The sequence below is a fragment of the Mesoplodon mirus genome (assembly GCF_964341445.2).
Source record: "Mesoplodon mirus genome assembly, chromosome: 3".
NCBI classification, from domain to species: domain Eukaryota; kingdom Metazoa; phylum Chordata; class Mammalia; order Artiodactyla; family Ziphiidae; genus Mesoplodon; species Mesoplodon mirus.
In genome coordinates this window covers 75165757-75186425 of record NC_138978.1, presented here as the reverse complement: position 1 = coordinate 75186425, position 20669 = coordinate 75165757, and the positions used below count along the sequence as shown (strand labels likewise).

The 20669-nt window shown below is 35.4% G+C and overlaps 1 protein-coding gene and 1 pseudogene across 12 annotated transcripts in view; both read right to left on the bottom strand.

Moving 5' to 3' along the window:
• Window positions 1-20669, bottom strand: part of ADGRL2 (adhesion G protein-coupled receptor L2) — a 180412-nt gene that overhangs the window by 79819 nt on the left and 79924 nt on the right. For 10 of the 11 annotated variants that reach the window (XM_082613693.1, XM_082613688.1, XM_082613685.1 and 7 more), the window contains exon 3: window positions 1329-1542. In XM_082613693.1, coding sequence (XP_082469819.1) covers window positions 1329-1542 — 214 coding nt within the window. Of the gene's footprint in view, window positions 1-1268; window positions 1281-1328; window positions 1543-20669 lie in introns of those variants that run through there. The other variant, XM_082613695.1, reaches the window with a different exon arrangement.
• Window positions 6116-6502, bottom strand: LOC309800843 (large ribosomal subunit protein eL22-like; annotated as a pseudogene). Its single transcript has one exon. The product of its transcript is annotated as a large ribosomal subunit protein eL22-like (transcript).

Sequence of the window (20669 nt, the reverse complement as noted above, 5' to 3'; positions counted from 1 at the left end):
CATTGGGGAACTATAAATTAAAACAATGAGATATCACTATACACCTATTAGACTAGCCAAAATCTAAAACACTGACAATACTAAATGCTGGTGAGGGTGTGAAGCAACAGTAACTCTCATTCATTGCCAGTGGGAATGCAAAATGGTAGAGTCACTTTGGAAGGCAGTTTGGCAGTTCCTTACAAAACTAAACACACTCTTACCATATGATCCAACAAATCATGCTCCTTTGTATTTGCCCAAATTAACTGAAAACTTATGTCCACACAAAAACGTGAACAGATGTTCACAGCAGCTTTATTCATAATTGCCAAAATTTGGAAGCAATCAAGAAATCCTTCAGTAGGTGAATGGATAAACTGTGGTACATCCGGACTATGGAATATTATTTAACACTAAAAAGAAATGAGCTATTAAGCCATGAAAAGACACATAGGAAACTTAAGTGCATATTACTAAATGAAAGAAAGCAATCTGCAAAGGTTACATTCTGTACGGTTACAACTATATGACATTCCATAAGAGGCAAAACTGTAAGAAAATAAAAAGATCAGTGGTTGCCAGGGATTAGATGGAGGGAGGAATGAGTAGGTGGAACACAAAGGATTTTTAGGTCAGTGAAACTTCTGTATGATATTACAACGGTGAATAAGTGTCATTATAAATTTGTCAAAACCCACAGAATGTACAACAACAAGAGTAAACCCTAATGCAAACTGAGGACTTCAGGGGATAATGATGTATCAGTATCAATGTGAGTTCATCTACTATAACGAATGTACCACCATGGTGGGAGATGTCAGGATGTCAATGGTTAGGGAAGTCTTGCACGTGTGGAGACGGAGTATGATAATTCTGTGTACATTCTGCTCATTTTTGCTGAAAAAATAAAGTTTACTAATTTTAAAAAATTAAGGAGCAATTATTGCCAAAGACCCAGACATTTAAACATTCTTGATATTATAAAATATTTCAAAATTTTGAAGGCTTAAAAAACAAGATTACATTTCAATTACTTTATTTTATGATGTATAAAAAAACGTAATACATATTCCTTCTGATATGTCAATCTATATAAAAATGATATAGAGATTTAAATGTTGTTGAAATATTATAAAGTAGAAATCAACGTTAGTAGGTAAAACCCTAACTCACTTTAATGAATAGGCTGATATATGCACTGTATGTATCCAGTCTGGAGTTATGATAATACTTTTACGAATTTGGATGTAGTAACTAAAATGGGATAATAACACATGAACATTTACCTTTGAGTCATAATTTTGGATGTAGTAACTAAAATGGGATAATAACACGTGAATATTTACCTTTGAGTCATAATTTTGAAGGCATCTGGGAGGTAGCAGTCTGTATTCTCCATCTGAAATGGGTCAGCGTCACAAATCTTGTCGTCTGTCCGACCATAGTTAGCGCTCTCAATCATGATGACATCACTGCCGGGACATCGTAGATCTATAGAATAACCTTCACAGGATAATTCTCTACGAACTAACCCAAATGGTAAAGCTGCTCTGCTGAAACCTTAAAAAACAAACAAAAAAAAATAACTCATTTATGAAGTATATTATTTTAATAAGGCATTTCAAGTAATATGAGTCATGTCTATATCCAAGAGATGTCATACAAAGTATGTTTTTCAAGCCATCATTCATACATTTATTCAATAATTCTCTGGATCTTTACTATGAATCACTAATGTATTATTAAAATTTTAATATATATCTTTAGCTGGATTATTCATCTTTATAAGACAATTTTAAATTACTTTAATAAAATATTTTCTGTATAACCTAGTCACAATCAGAAACTAAGTGGTCCTTTTTTTTTTTTTTTTTTTTTTTTTTTTCGGTACGCAGGCCTCTCACTGTTGTGGCCTCTCCCGTTGCAGAGCACAGGCTCCGGACGCACAGGCTCAGCGGCCATGGCTCACGGGCCCAGCCACTCCATGGCATGTGGGATCTTCCCGGACCGGGGCACGAACCTGTGTCCCCTGCATCGGCAGGCAGACTCTCAACCACTGCGCCACCAGGGAAGCCCTAAGTGGCCCTTTTTGAGTAAACCCAAAGAAGAATGACACATTTGATCAATGGATTTATAAAGAGTGACAAGATATACAAATACAGAATGCAACAATTAATAAAGGAACGGTTTTCATTTATAAATGAAATCAAAGCTCTGCTATACAGGACACTGGCCTTACTTACCCATTTAATGTAGACATATTAATTGCTGTTAATAGAACTATCTTAAAAATACATTTGTCTTAGCGTCTCACAAAATAACTAAGACACTATGACAGTATCATACTTATAGCACAATAACTTATTTCAATTTGTAGACTCTTTACTGAAAACTGACATAAATGAAAGGATTCAGCAGATGGGCATTCAAAGGAGCCAGCACTGCTCCAATCCAGTCCAAAAAGCTGAAACCCCCAAAAGGGGCAAAATTTCTGAGATTCAGTTTTGTCATTTACAAAATGGAGATGAAACATCTATGATGTTATTATTTTTCCTAACTGTGTGACTCTAAAATGAGATAATGTACAGAAAAGCACTTAATAGGAAGTGCTATATGAACTTAAGTATGGTGTATTAGGCGGAATGTAGATAACCACTGTTCCTGAGTGCTATAAAAAAAGATTCCAAATAGAATAAGAAATTAGAATTTTAGGGTTTTTTTTGTTTTTTTGGGTTTTTTTGCGGTACGCAGGCCTCTCACTGTTGTGGCCTCTCCTGTTGCGGAGCACAGGCTCTGGATGCGCAGGCTCAGCGGCCATGGCTCACGGGCCTAGCCACTCCTAGGCATGTGGGATCTTCCCAGACCGGGGCACGAACCCGTGTCCCCTGCATCGTCAGGCAGACTCTCAACCACTGCGCCACCAGGGAAGCCCAGAATTTTAGGTTTTAATCACGGTTTTCAACCGGGGTCCTCTCAAGTAGTAACAGAGCATAGAACAAAGGTAAAAGCAGAGAAAGCCAAGAACAGCCAAGAACAACTATGTGTGGGAGAAGCAAATCTCTGTGTGCTGGTGTGCTACCTATGGGTTACCTACCATATCAAAACCTTCTACACTGACCCAATTTTTTATTTCAGTTAACTTGTTGCCATCTATAGCGTTTCTTTTATAAAAGACTAGCATTAATTTCAGTATTTTTTCTTATCTCTATCCTTTTAATTACTCTGCATCACATGAGTTATCCCTTATATCCCTTTTTACTGGAAAAAAAAATGACATTCAGAAATAAACTGTTCCAAGACATTAGCTTCTAAATTGAAGAGCTAGGTTCTGTCCAGGTCAATCTAATGCTAAAACCTGTTCTCTTTAACTATTGCACAATGTCTCTCACTAATACAATAAAATAAACAGTCTCCTAGATAAACATGCATCTTCTTTCTAAAATGCAAATAATCCTGCAAAAGGATTAGTTAGTGGGTTTCACCTTGGTATGATTTAGAAAATCAGCAATTCTCAAACTTGGCTGAGTTCTCAGCTCTACTGAGAAAACTAAAAATGCAATTAGGATGGAGAGAGAAGAAAAGGACACAGCTTAGAGCACAGAAATCTTCAGGGGACTGAGGCAAACGCCAACCTTGGTAGGTTTTCACTAAGAAGATTTATGGTCTTACGAGATTACTAAAAGAGAAGTGCACTATCAATGAAGAAGGAATACAGAAATGGAGCTGGGCAATATCATGACAAACAGTAAAGGGGCCAACCTTTCAACCTTTTCCCAAGTTCATAAATAAACTTTTACATATGTTATTGCTTTCTTCCATTTGCTAATACTGTACTGCTTATACAAGTAATTCAGCTTAAACTAGTATTATATTTGTTTTAAATGAAAATATGCTTTAGGGCTTCAGAAACAGACACATTTCTGTGGCAAAAAGCTGTGCGAAAATTCAAACAAGTGACATCATATAAAATTTTGGAGCACTGCATATTTTAAAGCCAGAGATGATTTGCAATTATAATACCTTGTAAATCATATTATTAGAGAATATTACAAATATGAGAAAATGTTATTATAAGACTGACTTGGAGCCAAAATTCACAAGTTGTAGTATTTGTCAAAAAAATACAATTGATTCTGAAGCACTGCGGTTTTTAACTTGAGCTCCTTAATTTTTGTTGTTGATAGTTTGCAGGATTATAGTTATGGTTCTAAGTGAATTTTCCTCTGCTTTTGAAAGATATTTGAGAAGTTGCAGAAGTCTTAATAATTCAGAGAAAGGATTTTTAAAGCCTTAATATTAGTCATCTGAAAAGGTAAAGTATGGAAAAAGAAAATGAAAAAAAAAAAATAGAAAGATCAGCACACTTTACTAATGTAGTAGATTTCCAATATAGAATTTTCTGAAGAACAGATCATGGTACTTATACTTGCATTGCATAGAACTGAATGAGTTCTTAATGGTGAATGTTGCTTTATTTAATGCTATAATGTTATTGCCTTAAATCATGAGTTCTCTTTCCTAAATTCTTGCTCTCTCACCTCTGTTTCCATTGAACTTTATACTTATGTATAAAATTTTAAAATCGCTTGTTATTACCACATGGTGCTGTGGATATTCATTTTTAACATAAATCTTCCCTGCTAGACTCTAATGATAGTTAGTTATAATTCTAATGCCTAGATTGGTACATGATACATAATTCCAATAACTGCTATCAAACCAAATTGCCAAGCTGAACAACTAGTATCTGTTTAAAACAATATAAATTACAATGCGTTTTCCTCTGTAATTATCTATTTCCTTTGGCAGTGAAAACAAAGAGTGAGCATTAAGAAACAGATAAATACTTAATAATCAATAAAATTATGTTATATCCTCAAAAAAAGAAAAAAATGTTTAAATTCTGTCAATTTATTATTTTCTAGGTACCACTGGGGTTCATTAGTGTTTCTCACAAAGAGAGATGTTTATGAACCTTCCTTTATTTAAATCCTGTGTTTCCAACTGGATATGGAGATATATATATATATATATATATATATATATATATATCCATATAAAACAAATATGAAGAAAAAAATAAAAAGTAAATATTGTAGTAGCTAACATTTACATAGCAATTACAATGTTTAGATACTGTCCAAACTGCTTTTTATGGATCACCCTTTTTATGATCACCAGCATCATCAACAACTATCAACACAACAAAAAACAATGGAGTAGTTAACTGTAACAATACCAATTTACAGAGTATGAAACAAAGCATTAAATAGTAAGTAATTCAGGGTCTCAAGGATTACTGTGAGTTAGATTCTAACGCATGCAGGGTTCTCAGATTCCAGAGCCCATGCTTTTAGTAATGGCCATGAACAGAAAGGGATTCTGTGACTTCTCAAGCCACCATGTTGATAATACAAACAAGATTAACTATAATTTTTCATACCATCTGAAATTCACCAAAAAATGTTAGTGAATTTGACAGGAAACAATTATTTTAAAGGTTCACACAACATATAGATAATGATGAAAATTGTATTTGTGGAAACGTAGCGATGTGTGCCATAAACTTATTAAGAGAGCAAAATCTATACTGTGCAAGTATGAAAATACAGAAAGAGTACTGGACAGTACAGGTGTCTGGATCAGTCTTGTGAACTTGGCTAAGTCATTTTATTTTTCTGGGTTTTAATTCCTTTTTCTGAAGAATTAAAGTCATTTCAAAGTCCTATCAAATTTCACCAATCTATGATTCTAAACAGGCAAGCTCCTTTTAATCAGGTATACATGCTATTCTAACATTTTCAAGTGGTCAACAATTAAGACATTTGTTGCTCTATTTCTTTAAAATATAAACATATGAGAATGTTAGCATGGATGGACTATGGCACAATAATGTAGACTGTATGGTACTGCCAAGAAAATTCTCAAAAGTACATGGATGAATTAGTCAGGATTCATACAAATCACAAGCAGACAATTTTCTGGATTAACTATTTTAACCAAAGACTTACTTGAAGGGAGAAAATAAACACAGGCCAATTATTAAATCAAAAGGAAAACCTACATAAACTTTTTTTTTTGGTTCCTAAGTTTTATTCAAGAACTCATAGAAAATATTACAGATAACTGAGTTTTAATCCTCATCTTCCTCCTCTTCTGCATCTTGATTAATCTAGAAGTAACAGTTCGTAACTCTCTTTGCTGTTAGTAACTACGCATAACCAGTCACATAGATTATTCTTCTTCAAATATTTTTTTGGTGATATATTTCAAATACCTTTTGGAAAAAGGCACCTCAGAAGTTACAGTAATCTTGCTTTGCTTCTTTCGACTGTTACAATACCTCCACCAAGATTCCCAGCTTTTCCATTCACTTTGATTCTCTCCTGAAAAAACTGCTCAAGATTGGCAGCATCCATGATTCCATTTTCTACAGGATGGGTACAGTCAAGAATAAACTTCAGGACCTGCTTCTTTTTTTTTTGCCCCCCTTCGCCACAAGCTTTATCACAGGCGCCATGGCAGCAGCGGATGGCAGAAAGCATAAGTTTTTAAGAAAAATGTAAATTGTTATGTTTTCTTTGGCCACTTCTCCCCTATTTTCCTGAAAACTTCAAGGGGTATGGCTTCAAACTCTTCCACCAGCAATGGGACTTCAAAGAAGTTTGGAAAGTCTTAAATAAAACTATTGCAATTAATATTAATTTTTAAAATTCAACATTTCACTAAGTAAATCTTATGAAAAGTCAGAACAAAACTTATTCCTAAAAACACTTATTTACACCTGTATTTATATCACATTAATGACTTACTATACTGAGTCACAGGAAGAACTCATCACAGGTATCAGTACCATTTCTTAATTGCACTTTCTTCCTTTGTACACGAATTCATCCTTAATTGTTTAATGGCACATTTTTCAGGACTTTCTTTAAAATCACTGGCTAAGAGTATATGACTGACTCCCAAATATGACTTTGCATCAGAGTCACCTGCTAAGTATTTTTTAAAAGACATATCTGCAAGCCCAAATCCAGTCCTACTGAATCAGAGTATCTGGGTTCAGATGAAGGTAGGATATCTGTATTTGGGGAAGAAAATTTATTTATTTGCAACACACTGATACAATAACTAAGACATGCCAAGAATTTCTCCAAGGCCCTTTAAAATAGGTTTTCTCTATTACCTATTTGTTAAGTCGTCCTCATGTTTCCTCTTAATTCTCTAATATAGTTTTAATTTAATCTTTGAACATATTCATAATGGCCACTCTGAAATGTTTATCTGCTAAATCTAACATCCAGGCCCACAACAGAGGCAGTTTCTATTGAATGTTTTTCCTCCTAAGTATGGGTCAACTTTCCTGTTTCTCTGCATTAGCTTGCAAAGTTTTTGTTGTTGTTGAAAACTAGACATTTAAAATAATACACTGTTAGCCACTCTAGATTCCTTTCCCCTGAGAATTGCTGCTGTTGTGATATTTTCTTTTTAGCATTCTGACTGAATTTAATCTGCTGACTCTGTCTTCCCCTGTACTTTGCAGCTGCTGTGTGTCTCTGTTCATTGTTGTCGTTGTTATTTTAATTCTTATTTTTATTTTCTAGCTTGACGTCCTAGGGATCACACCTGTCTCTGCATAGCTTAGTGATCAGCCAATGATTGAGCAAAGACTTTGCACAAAAACCATGAACTCATAATAAGGTCTCCACCCTCTGCTGATTGATCTGTATGTTAGGGAGAGTTCAAAGTTCAAGCAGTTTTCAAGTCAGCCTTGGTTATTTACTTTCTGCCACGTCCCCTAGCATCTCCTCTGCTCTGTGTGTAGCTTCTCAGTCAGTCAAGAACGCAGAGAACGTTTGGCTCTTTCATTTCCAAGGTTTCCTGGTTATGTTTCAGACTGGCACTCAGTCTCCCCACCTGGGACCACACCCTCAGGTTAGCAAGAGCTAGGGGTCTTCCCCATCTGTTTTCCACAGTGTTTACTACTTTTACAGACAACACTGCTGGGCATGGGTTTCCACACTCTACTCTAAATCAAGCCAACTCTCCCTGGCAGCTCAGTCACAGATTTTCAAGGCCAGCCTTGCTCTGACTAAACTAACCACAATGACATAGCCAAAGAGTGCAGGGTGCGGGGAGAAGCAGCCCCAGGCTAGAAGGCTTTAAACTTGAACTGTGTGTACCAAAAGTTCCATCAGCTTTTTTTTTTTTTTTTTAAAGAAATCGTTCCCAATTTCTTATTTGGCTCTGGTTAATTTCCAGAGCCCTAAAATGGTGGTTGTTGACAATTTTGTTCAGTTTTATACTTGCTTGGGGGAAGAGGATTTGCCACCCTCTTCACACCATCATCACTAGAAGTCCCTCTGAGGACTTTACAAATATATACTGACTACAAATCCTCATAACAACCATATGAGATACGTATTTATTATTATCACTATTTTACAAAGGAAGGAATTGAGGCACAGAAAAATTGTTTTCCAAAATCACACATCCAATAAGAATGAAATCAAGGTTTGAAACCTAACACTTCAGCTCCCAAACTCGTGTTTTTCAATGTTACTTTAATGCCTCTCCAAATGATGATGACACTTATCAGCAGGTTGGGGACCCCTGTTGTACGGAATGTAGTTAGGGTGTACTGGATGCCTCTAGTCCTAGAGGAACAAGGGCAAGAAAGGAAATAGTTGTCTGATGGTCAAGTAGTCAATGAAATTGCTCAGTCAACATAATCAACATAAAGAAATGCCCAAATTAAAGCTCTTTAATCACACTATTACTATGACATTTATTCTAAGCTGTACTTTCAGTATATTTCTATTTCAACAAAGAAAAAAAAAGCATCCCAACAAGCAAAGTGTAATCCAATCCATCTGACAATCGAAGAAAAAACTTGCGGGAGGCTCTGTGAGCAAAAAATCAATATTGCAGCTTTGTGCTGTGCAAATGTGAACACTGCCAAATAGTGGTGCTTAGAGTAAAATGAACTGTTTTGCTCCGTTTTCTCCACTCTGAACAAATGACTTTAAAGACACTTTTTCCCTCCCAAGCTATAAAATGTCAAGCAATAACTCTGTGCTTTAGGCTAGTGATTGGAATAAACACCTCTTGTCAAGAGGTGCAGTGACTTAGGACTGAAATCTTTCATATTCAGGGAATAACTCCTAATAAACAGATGCACTGCTATGAGATGGGAATTTGTAAGACCAGCATTGGAATTCTAACATTGGATTTCACATCATTTATGAGCATTTTTGCAAGAAAATATGCTACTCTGGCAATAAATAGTATACTGCTATAAGTTTATGCCTGTGGTGGACTTCAAACTCTTGTAGGAACATTTTGCTTTTCTAACATTGTCTCCCTCAGTCTGCTCTTTGGACATTTCTGTAAAATCATACATTCCAATAAAAGACTTCTTTTTAAGCTATAATATAAAAACTTCAACTTTTCTGGTACTGTTTTCCTTAATTACTTTGAACTGAACCCTGTCATGTATGCCCTGCTCATGCCAGATAGGGTACCAGTAAGCACCACTCCTTTTGATTATCATGGTCCTCTATGGGACTGAGGCTGTGACTTCAAGCTCTACAGAAACATTAACTCAGACCATCGTCTATTACCAGTGATAGAATATGAAATCTCTGATTTACTCCTGTTTATGTATGCTAATAAGATTTCTTCCTAAAAGGGAAATAAGAAAAATACTTAATGAGGAGGGGGGCATGATTTCCACCAGGCTGAACTCTAGTTTAGAAGCTTCCAGAAAACGTATTTCCATTTCATTTTAATTTAGGTGAAAAGTCAGTGCCCAGAGTAAACCTAAAAGATAAATTATTTCACTAATAGTTCAACTTTTTCAATTTATCTCTGCATATTCATGAGGTTATTATAACAAAAATTTTAAAATCAAAGATGTATGATAAAACTTACCTTCGTATACTAAAAGGCAGTATGTTAAAAACTCATTCCATTTAAGCTTGCAGAATGTCACTCTATTGTTTTAGTTACTCTATTAGTCCATTTTAAGAGATAGCTTTATCAATCAAACTCTAAAATATCTAATGTTTTGTGTTCATTAACATATAACTCTTTAACCTGTCAGTATTATGTGAGGAGCCTAAACCATGGCATGTGCACAGTAAAAAAAACTACTTTCACCTTTGAATTTGTGTTCATGCCAAGAACAAAGAAAATATAAAGGAATGCAATATCATTTTCCAGCACCTTGGCCTTGAAAAATGTAGCAATTTGTGTGTTAAGTAAACTTGGTTAGCATGAAACACAAATCAAATCCTTACAAAAATATAAAGTTCTTGCAAAAGAAAGTGTTCAAACAATTTAAGGTCATGTAACTAACTACAAAATAGTCAACTCACCATATATGTGTGACATGTCTTAGCTTCTTGTGTCTTTCTGGTTTACAAAACACTTTTTTCTATCTTGGATATATTTTAAATTATGAAGCACTTCAAACAAAAAAATTTTTAGAAGAATGTTTACAGTTTCAAGTAAGATCAATTTATACACAAAATACTAAGATTTACATTGGAATACACAAAAATTCCTAATAAATAAATACATGATAAAAAATTAATACATAATTAAATCCAATTACATAAACAGCAAGGGAAAAAACTTTACCTCTGTGATTTGTTAAAAAGAACAAAATTCTGGACACTTTGGACACTCAAAACGTAAAAATATACTGCAAGAATGCCATCAGCTATTAGGTTCAAATATGACTACTCCTGAAAAGCCTCTCAATATTTTAAGGAGAAAGTAGGCATTATAAGTCCTTCAAAACATTTGGAGATTAAATTCCTTATTAGAAAGAAATTGATCTCTCCCACTTAAAAACCTGTAAATTATCTGGCAATGATTAATAATTCCCAAGTGCCATTAAAATATAGCAATTTAAAAGTTATAAATTACTCTCAGTTTAATACTGAACTTTAAAAGAAAAACTCCTGGTAAGCATGTCTATTAAGAATAATATATGCCACAGACAGATGCTTTTAATAGTCTCAGCATATAGCTAGCTATAACTTCTTGAAAGTTCACAAACATACAATACTTTCATTCTGATCTACTTTTAAATATTAGTGAATTTTGTATTAAGCCTCAATATTACCCTTACTACTCAGTGCCTATGCCCTCTGCACAGGATGTTCTACTCGTTTTTCTCTTAGGAAACAATTATTCTCCAAAATCCAGTTCAAAGCTTCCCTAACAATGGGGAATGAAGAACCTGAGCTCAGGTTTGGGTCATCTATTTTCTTTCTTCCAATAAATATTTATGAGTGCCTACTATGTGCCTAGCACTCTTCCACACACTTGGGATATAACAGTGAAAAAAATGACAATGATCCCTGTGTCTGGGTAGCTTCCATAGGGAGTGAGTTCTCCTTGAGGAAAGATATCATGCACCATTACAATGCCAAGCCTGATAAAGAGTCAGTTTACAGTGGTCTCTTTATAGTGGACATAAAATAAAGACATGTTAAAACAATAGGTGTAGGAATGAAATGAGTGCATGATCAATTATGAGCTCCACTATCAGAGCAGGCAACATGTTCTTTACTTATGTTCCTCTCCTACTGAACGCTGAGCGGCTGAATAGAAAGAAGTGAAGCTTATTTATTTTTGCATCCTTAGTTTCCAACACAGTGAATGGTACATAGTCAGCAATCACTTTTTGCTTAATTTTATTTTATGCATTATTTTATACCTTAATTCCTTGTACAAAAAATTGTCAAATATACCCAAGATGAAGATGTTTTTATACAGGGGGAGAAAACACACACACCACAATTTTATCTTTTTATATATGTTAGTTTTAAAGTTTCTAGTTTTGAAGTTTAAGCTATGTACATTATCAGGAAATGTTGTATTTAAAACATTTTATGTCAGGAGATAAAAACTATATATATAAATGTAACAAAGATGACATCTTCACCAGAGTCTCCAAATCAGTGGGACTCAACTATGAAATGTGCCCTTAAAAGACTGACCACCTGCTAGAGTTAAAAATCATCCAGGAGTTGTGGTCATTGGTCATGTAAAAGCATCACAAAAACCAGGATAGCAACTTTAGCACTCCCCTTTTTCTTCCCTCAAGGAAATAGTAAACACTTAATATTTATTTATTATTTATTTATTATTTAATATTAACGTTGATATTTATTATTTTTAATAACTAGTTAAAACCAGTTTAGCATTAAGAAGTTACTACTGGAAATGCAATTTCTCAAGTCATTTACATTGCACTATCAAATCGAAATTCATAAGTAATTCTGTGTAAAGTATTCACTGACAACAACAACAACAAAACTAGAGAATAATCACAGAATAAGTAAGAAAATAATTTCATCGTCTCTTCTGGTACAACAATTTATTTCTACTTCCACACTGATTATTTACTATAATCTTCTAGCAATTTTATGATTATTATTTTTATTACCCTTCCTGTTATCAGAAATTCCATTACCTCCCCTCACCCACCCAACCTCAGAACATATGTTCTTAAAAGCGGTTAAACAAAGCAACAACACAAAAACATGAGTCTTGTTCCTTCATCCAGTGGCTCACCCCAGGCCATACTGGCTAAAGGATTCTGTTCCTTTCCTGTCACGTTATTAGTCTGACAAATACAACTACCTAGGAGTGGAGACCTCATTTAAAGTATTCCCCAGGCAGGTCTCCCAGATCAGAAAGTCAAAATTCAGATTCTAAGTCTTTTTGTTAATATCTTGTATTCAAACATAAACAATATGAAAAAAAAACCAAACCCCCAAAAAACTATTAACCATAATTTCATTTTTTAAAAGGTACATTTAAGTTGAATCACAAGAGGGACAACAATGTATATAAGACTTCCATGTCAATTAACTTTTATTTGGTAACAATGAACTCTAAAGATGTTAATTTACCAGTGTTACAACCGTCTTCCTCATTAAAGGCATCTATAAGGGGGCCAATTAATACCAATTCTAAAACTTACTTAACTACACAGAAACTGCAGGAAACCACCCACTCATTTCTCTCTTTCCCGAACAGCAATCCAAAGGTAATCACATTCAACTGCTGACTCAAACAAGTGTCCTAGAAGGGAAAGGCATTATATCTCCACATACATTCCTATGAGATATTTATTTCTCACTTCAGGTAGGAAAGATTAACACAGCCTGAAACCAGTCTCAACTCTTATCTTGACTTTTCACAAACTGTTACCCCCCGCTAGCTAACCACTAACACTTCGATCACTTAAAACATGTCAGGCATTTAACCTTTTCCCCACCGAAGAAGGGAGAAATTTCATGTTTTTCTTCCTACATGCCATAAAAGGCACTCTTTCCCTAAAACCTCAAATGACTTTAGGAAGTTAGGGCTTTTAAAAAAAAAATTTATTTAACTGAACACACTAATACTATCGAAGATGGCGCAAATGCTTTTCTGCTAGAAGTGAGAAGGCATCTTCCAATAGGGTTGTAGAAAGAGAAATTCTTACTGAGGTCCTTTCCCATCTCAAAAAAATAACTCATGAGACCAAAGTTGACTTATTTAGTTTCCTCCCTTTTCCCCAAAATGATGCTTAAAATTTTATTCTAAGTTATACGACAGGGACTTCCTTGGCAGTCCAGTGGTTAAGACTGCGCCTTCCAATACAGGGGGTGCGGGTTTAATCCCTGGTTGGGGAGCTAAGATCCCACATGCTTCGTGGCCAAAAAAAACCAAAACATAAAACAGAAGCAATATTGTAACAAATTCAATAAAGACTTTAAAAATGGTCCACATCAAGAAAAACTTAAAAAAAATAAATTAAAAAAATAAATTATACTACATACGTGGAATTTCTGAAACCCCAAACTAGACTGTAACTACTAAGATGTAACTTTCTTTATAAATAAAGGCTATTTTTTTTATCTCATGAACAAGTTGTAAAGGTAAATTTCTAAGATATACAGAGCTATTGGAGTAGCTAACCAAGTGGGTAATAAGATCTATAAAACAAAAATTAAAAGATTTACTCCAGTGAACACTGTACTACTGTGCTGTTACATTTTTCAATGCTCCTGGACCAATTAAAAAAACTGCAAAATAAATGAAACCAAATGCAGTCTTGAACCCATTTTTGTGAACTTCAATTCAAAATGCAAACTCAAAATAATCAAAACCACCTCCAAATGGAAAACAGCATTTCAAAGTTATCTCTTACTAACATCTTTGGCAGCCCCACCTAAACACATTTATTGCTCATTCATTCATCCAATTGTATTTGTGTCCTTAGCACATACTAATTTCTCCACCAGGCTATTCTGAGATAAGCCACAGAAACTCATAATTCCCAAAAACAAACAAAAAAAAAAAAAAAAAAAAGGAGAGAAGAAACTTGAAATTCTCAAGTTGGAGGCAACTCCACCACTTCCACAAACTACAGAAAGCTCACTCAATGACAGAAGTTCTCCCTAACAAAAGAGATGACGTATAGAAGTATTCTACTGCGATACTCTGAGTGAAAACAGAAACTGCTTCCCCAAATGGTATGAAGGTTATCATATAATTCCTTAAATGACAATATAATGACCTTGATTTCATGGGTGGTTTCAGTGTTATTATTTTTGCATTGTGATGTTGAGGTTTGTTCAATTTTTGATGAAAAGATGAGGTTTTAAAGAACACACTCAAACTATTCTCAAATCTGTGTCACCAGAGCATCAGGGAGGGAGGTGGAGGTGGGAGAGATAAGTTTAATCTGACATTGCACAGCGAAAATGTTGCCTTAAAAAACAAACAGTACGACCTGCCTGCAGTTAAAATTTTATCCTTTCTTGTATTTAACTGCCAAGTTGAACATCAAGAGAACAAGAAAAAGCACGGTAGCAGATCCAAGTGTATAGAGCCTGCCCTTACATACACAGCCCAGTGTCATCTTTCATATTTGCCTTGTATAGGTACCAACAGCGCAGAGGCAACAGAGCAGTTCCAACTTCTGGATTCAGACATTCTAATGAACTATAAGGAATTGTAAGGAAAAAAGGCTCTTAGGAACCGTTTCAGCCCGTGTTGCTATGTCTCAGTGTACTACTCTAATGTCCCTTCCCTCTACTTTAACTCAGGTCTCCCCAACCCCTGAGCGGCGGACCGGTACACGTTAGGAATCCGGACGCACAGCAGGAGGTCAGCAGTGGGCGAGCGAAGCTTCATAAACTGCCGCTCCCCATCGCTCACATTACCTCCTGAACCACCGCCCCCCACCCCCATCCGTGGAAAAACTGTCTTCCATGAAACCGGTCCCTGGTGACAAAAAGGTTGGGCACCGCTGCTTTAAATGTTTATTTCCCTTTACAACCTCAAATACTTTAAATTTTACCCTTATGAAGCTGAATGTTGCCAGATAAAAAATCTCCCTTACTATAAAAAAAGAAGAAGAAAGGCTTGATAAGAGTCTCAAAAACAAGTGCTTCTTATCAGAAAATGAGAGTAAGTTTAGGTGAATCTGATTTATAATGACAACAGGCATGTTTCAGAAAATTACATCTCCCAAGATAAACTGTCTAAACAAATACCAGGAAGTTTAAATACTTTATATAAGATGTACTCACAAATCATGAGTATCAATTTCAAAGTAGGTGAAGAAAAAAAAAAACAGGAAAGTGAAATAAACATAAGTAACAAATAAACATATACAATGCTCAATTTAATTGGTAAGAGCAAAAGGAGGCAAAAAATTAAAATATGATGAAATTTTCTCCTATCAAATTACCAAATATCTATCTGTTTGAGTATTGTAAAACACACAGCCTCATATATTTCTAAGATTACAAACTGATACAATATTTCTGAAAAGACTCTTACCAAATTTCTTTTATAAATATATGTTCTGAAAAGAATCCAACATTTGACAGATTTAGATAAAAAGACATTGATAATGATGTTTGAGACAAACTGAAGAATCAAAATAGTAAAATGGCTCAAAAGTACATTGATAAAATAGAATGATACAATCCTAATAAAACCATATTATAAATAATAAGTAATAAAAAAATATTATAAATAATAATTTAATAAATAATATTTAGTGATTTGGGAATGTATTCTTAGAGAATTATGCAAAAGAATATATACATGAATATATAGGGAAAAAAAAGAAACCCAAACTCTTTTTTGGGATAACAGTGACCAGCTCATCAAAACCAACTGGGCTCAGCAATAGGGGAGGTGATGAAAACTGGCCATCAAAACGGAGGTACCAAGAAGCAGAACTTGGGTTAAAGGGAGCAAGTGAACAAAACGGCACTCTTCCAAGTAGGATAATGAAATCCTATTCCCCTTTTGGGGAATGATCTGAAAATATACCATCTCTCATCCTGAGAATCAAAGTGTTTCCTAGACCTTCCTGGTTCCGAGCTACCGGACCCTGCACACCAGATGCCTATGTGGACAAGGTGGTTTTTCCCAAAGACTGGATATATCCCTACTCCTTACATCAATTCCCTCATTGCATCTGAGATACATTTTCCTGGGGTGGTCTGTGCCCAAACACACTGACTCAATAAGGAAACAAATATTTTGCTAAAGCAAGGCCTGTCTCCTATAGATTACATGAGTTTTTCCTACTCCCCACCTCTTCCAACTCATAATGACCTTCTTGCTGTTTGCTGCAAGTTTCCCCCAACTCAATCCAGGCTTCTTACCAGCACATCCCATGGTTGCCACTTTGCTTTTTTTTTTTTTTTTTTGCAGTACATGGGCCTCTCACTGCTGTGGTCTCTTCCATTGCGAAGCACAGGCTCCAGACGCACAGGCTCGGCGGCCATGGCTCACGGGCCCAGCCGCTCCGCGGCATGTGGGATCCTCCCGGACCGGGGCACGAACCCGCATCCCCTGCATCGGCAGGCGGACTCTCAACCACTGCACTACCAGGGAAGCCCCACTTTGCTATTGTTTGTGTTAACCCTTACATGTTGAAAGGTGAGTGAGCGATCTATTTCTATGGAATTAACTATTTATATAAAAGAAAGAAGCAAATGATACCTGTGATATCAAGGTGTTACGTAGGAAATTCCAATAATTTATTTTTTCATACAACTTGTTAAAATGTATAGTTAATCTGCTTACACTATGGAATTGAGTAATAATTTATTCATAATCTAAAATATAATACATGTGTACCTGCTTTTGCAACTTTCTGCATGCCATTCTCTCCACTCAGAATTCTCTCCTATATGCTCAGCTTCAGGGCCTCCCTCCCATTTAAGTCCTCAAAAGCTCCCTTCTCTTAAAACCTTCCCTAGCAGAAGATACAGCATAAAACTATCATGGAACTAACAAAAACCAGACTTGATTCAAGACAGGATGATACTTTTGCACTTATACAAATTATGCGCATAAGACTGTCCAAATCACGCTAACAAATGTTAGGTTTTTCAAAGAAAAGTAATGTATTGTCAAAGGAGAAGAGCATTAAAGGAGGGGTCACTGGTTATCACAGTGCCCCACATGCACTGCTCTTGTACAGTGAGTCTTACTGAAAAGGCAAACAGTAGAGCCAGCACATCCAGATTCCAAAGGATGCCCCAAGAATGCAGAGACAAAGAACCACTCCTGCCCTTTAGAGAGATGCTCTCTCCATCTCCCTGGTGATGTGGACTTCTGACTTCCAGTGTCTGCTCAACTCTGCAACAGTATTCCGTAAGCTTGTCAACCACATTCACTTGTAGAAAAGTACCCACTTATATCCCATAGGCTGGCTAATTTGCTTGTTTCCTGTGTGCTTTAAAACCTAGTTGTTGGGAGGCTGCACATATATCTTGAAAGTCTTAGTCTTCTGGAACAAAAAGTCTTATTTCTAGGAACTTCTTAACCACAGGCGATTTGGTAAAACTCTGTATTTCAGTTTCTTTCTCTGTAAAATTAGGATAATAGCTCCTATGTGTCACAGGGTTTTGTGAGGAGTAAGTAAGTAACTACATGTAAAGTATTCAGAAGAGTGCCTGACAAAGTAAAGTACTCAATTTTGTCAACATACTTTTCTTAAAAAGTGTTGCATTTGACACCTGTTCATAAGCTCTGGGTTCCATCTTCGGTAAACTAAGGAAACAGCCTAATTGGCTAAATTATAAACCAGATATAATTGAATAACTCATTATATGTAGATAATTTGCAGATAATGAAATCGTAATTATAGGTAGTGAGAAATAAGCTAGTCCCTGTTGTTCCCATCTGTCTCTCCTATATGTTCTTTGAGGGCACAAAGTTCCTTTGCCGACTGTGTGTGTGTGTGTGCGCAGGCACAGTACACTAGTAAATAGGTCAGGAAAAGGGACCATGACTTGCAAGGATTTAGAATATTCTAGACATAGTGTACATTATCTCAATCATCACTAAGATTTAGCTGAATCCACAGAATCCTGGCTGTTTAGTGGATTCTTACATCCCTTTTTAAGATTAGAAACAGGAAAAACCTCCTCGGACGAGTTTTCTCCGAAGCTATCCCACCTCACCCCCTGAACTGTGTCATAATTGTGAGAATACGTCCATGGACACTCTCTGCACTATCACATGGTTTCAAACGTATCTGTTTAGATGTCTCTCCTTTTAAGACTAAATATTCCTTGAAGGCAGGAATGGATAGTTATTCCTGTTTTTATCCCAAGCATCTAGCACAGTGTCTGGTTATGATAATAAGCACTTAATACATATGTCATATTAATTTTACAGCTCAGAAAATGGAGGCTCTGGGGTGTTTATCCAAGGTCACATTATTACAAAAGGAATATGAAGACTGGCCTTAATGCTCCTCTCACTATACCATGGTACCTCTGTCAAGTCCTATCAGTAGTTATTTTTGAGCTTCGAGGCCACTTCACGTCAGCACCTTTTTAGCTTATTTTACCACGGGCATCACTGCAATTCTAAAGAAATCCCTCAAAACCTTTCCTAGGCATTTAAAATAAACCCATCAAATGCACATTAAAGTGACACATTAATAAACTTTGGCATAGATTTTCCAGAGGTTACATTACTTGTTTTGTAAACTATGTGTTTGAATACGTAATTCCCTCACTTAGTAACACTTTCGTGTGTTAACACAAGTCGAAATTTTATTTGGAAATCTGATAGGCAAAATTTCAAAGTCAGCCAAAGGTTAGTAACAAACATTTTAATGATGAAAACTTCATTATATGTAACATTATTACAATGTTTTCTGAGCATTCAGATGTCAACATTTTTTATTACCCAAACCAAATGATTGAAGACTATAAAAGACCTCTGTAGGGTTCAAAAGAAATAGACTAAAAGGTTCTGTGTCCTGGTCTATTGCCTTGTTCACCTATGCTTTCAGTGTCCAGCACAAAGGCAGTCTGTTGAATAAATTAATCCTCTTACCAAAATTCCATTTCATTATGTCTGAGGAAACATGCTTGGCCACACATTACTTTGTAATAAGTGTATATTGGAAGTCTGTATGGATGTGCCCTCTGGAAATTGGAAAGAGAGAGATCGTGCTACATAAGGAGCCACAGACTGTTTTCTTAAGCCATACAGAACACAGCAGAGTGTGCTTTCTGGAGCTGGAAAACAACCGCTTATATTTTTAGGTAGGGGTTGTCATCTTTCCTAGACCCCTATATCTTAATCTCCTATATTTCACTAACAATTTTACCTGAACCAAAATAACCAGATGTTACCCACTGTTTCCAAATATTCTCACCATTCACTTTTTCACACTCAGTATGTGTTAAATGTTATATGATCTGCAAAAATGGGATACCATGATGTCAAAAATATAACGCCAATAACTTCAGTAACAGAAATTATATAACTATCTTTAATAGCAGCTCCACTACCTTTTCAGATATAGTTAGGAATTTCTTCACGATATCTTCCCAGCATCCATTATACTATAATTTGAATTCATATGCTTTCCGATTAAAGATGGAAAAGTCTGTATGAGGGTATAGTTTCTATTCTGTTCACAACCATAATTACAGCACCCAGTAAGGTGGGTACTTAATATTGTATATGTTAACATGTAAACATAACCTATGTCTAAATGCTATTAGATCAAATTTTAATTTCTTGCTATAATTCCATTTTTAATCTTTTAAACTCAGTTTTCTATGAATTCCCCTGCTTTTACTGTATTTCAGTTTTTTGGTCACTTATACCTCATGGAAACATTTATTGAGTGGTCACCATGTGCTAAATAAACAAGACATAGTATACTAAAAATAAATTTTTCATTTCTACTTTTAAGCACTTCAGTCTTAAAAGTATGGCACAGAGCACCTCATACAGTGAGAGAAAGGTGAATGATTTCACAAAAGATAGAAAGCAGTCTCAACAGGGTGGTGTCCAGGAAGGTTCCTCAGGAAAGGCAATGTTTTAAAATCTCCAATATCAAGAATACACCAACTGAAATAGGTAAGGATCTGACCAGAAGTGAAATGACAGAAAGACCACATCAAGTTCACTTTTTAACCTATTACTATTTTTAATTATAAGAACTTTCATTTTTTCCAACGAAACTGCAATATATGGAAGGCATAGTTGAAAGCATCCTATCAAAACATTTCTTTTCACTATAGCTTCTGTTTAATCAACAAAGCTAGAGCCTCATTTCAGTCTTTCAACATTTCACATAAGTTTACTTGGGTATTTTGCAATGGTATCAAAAACTG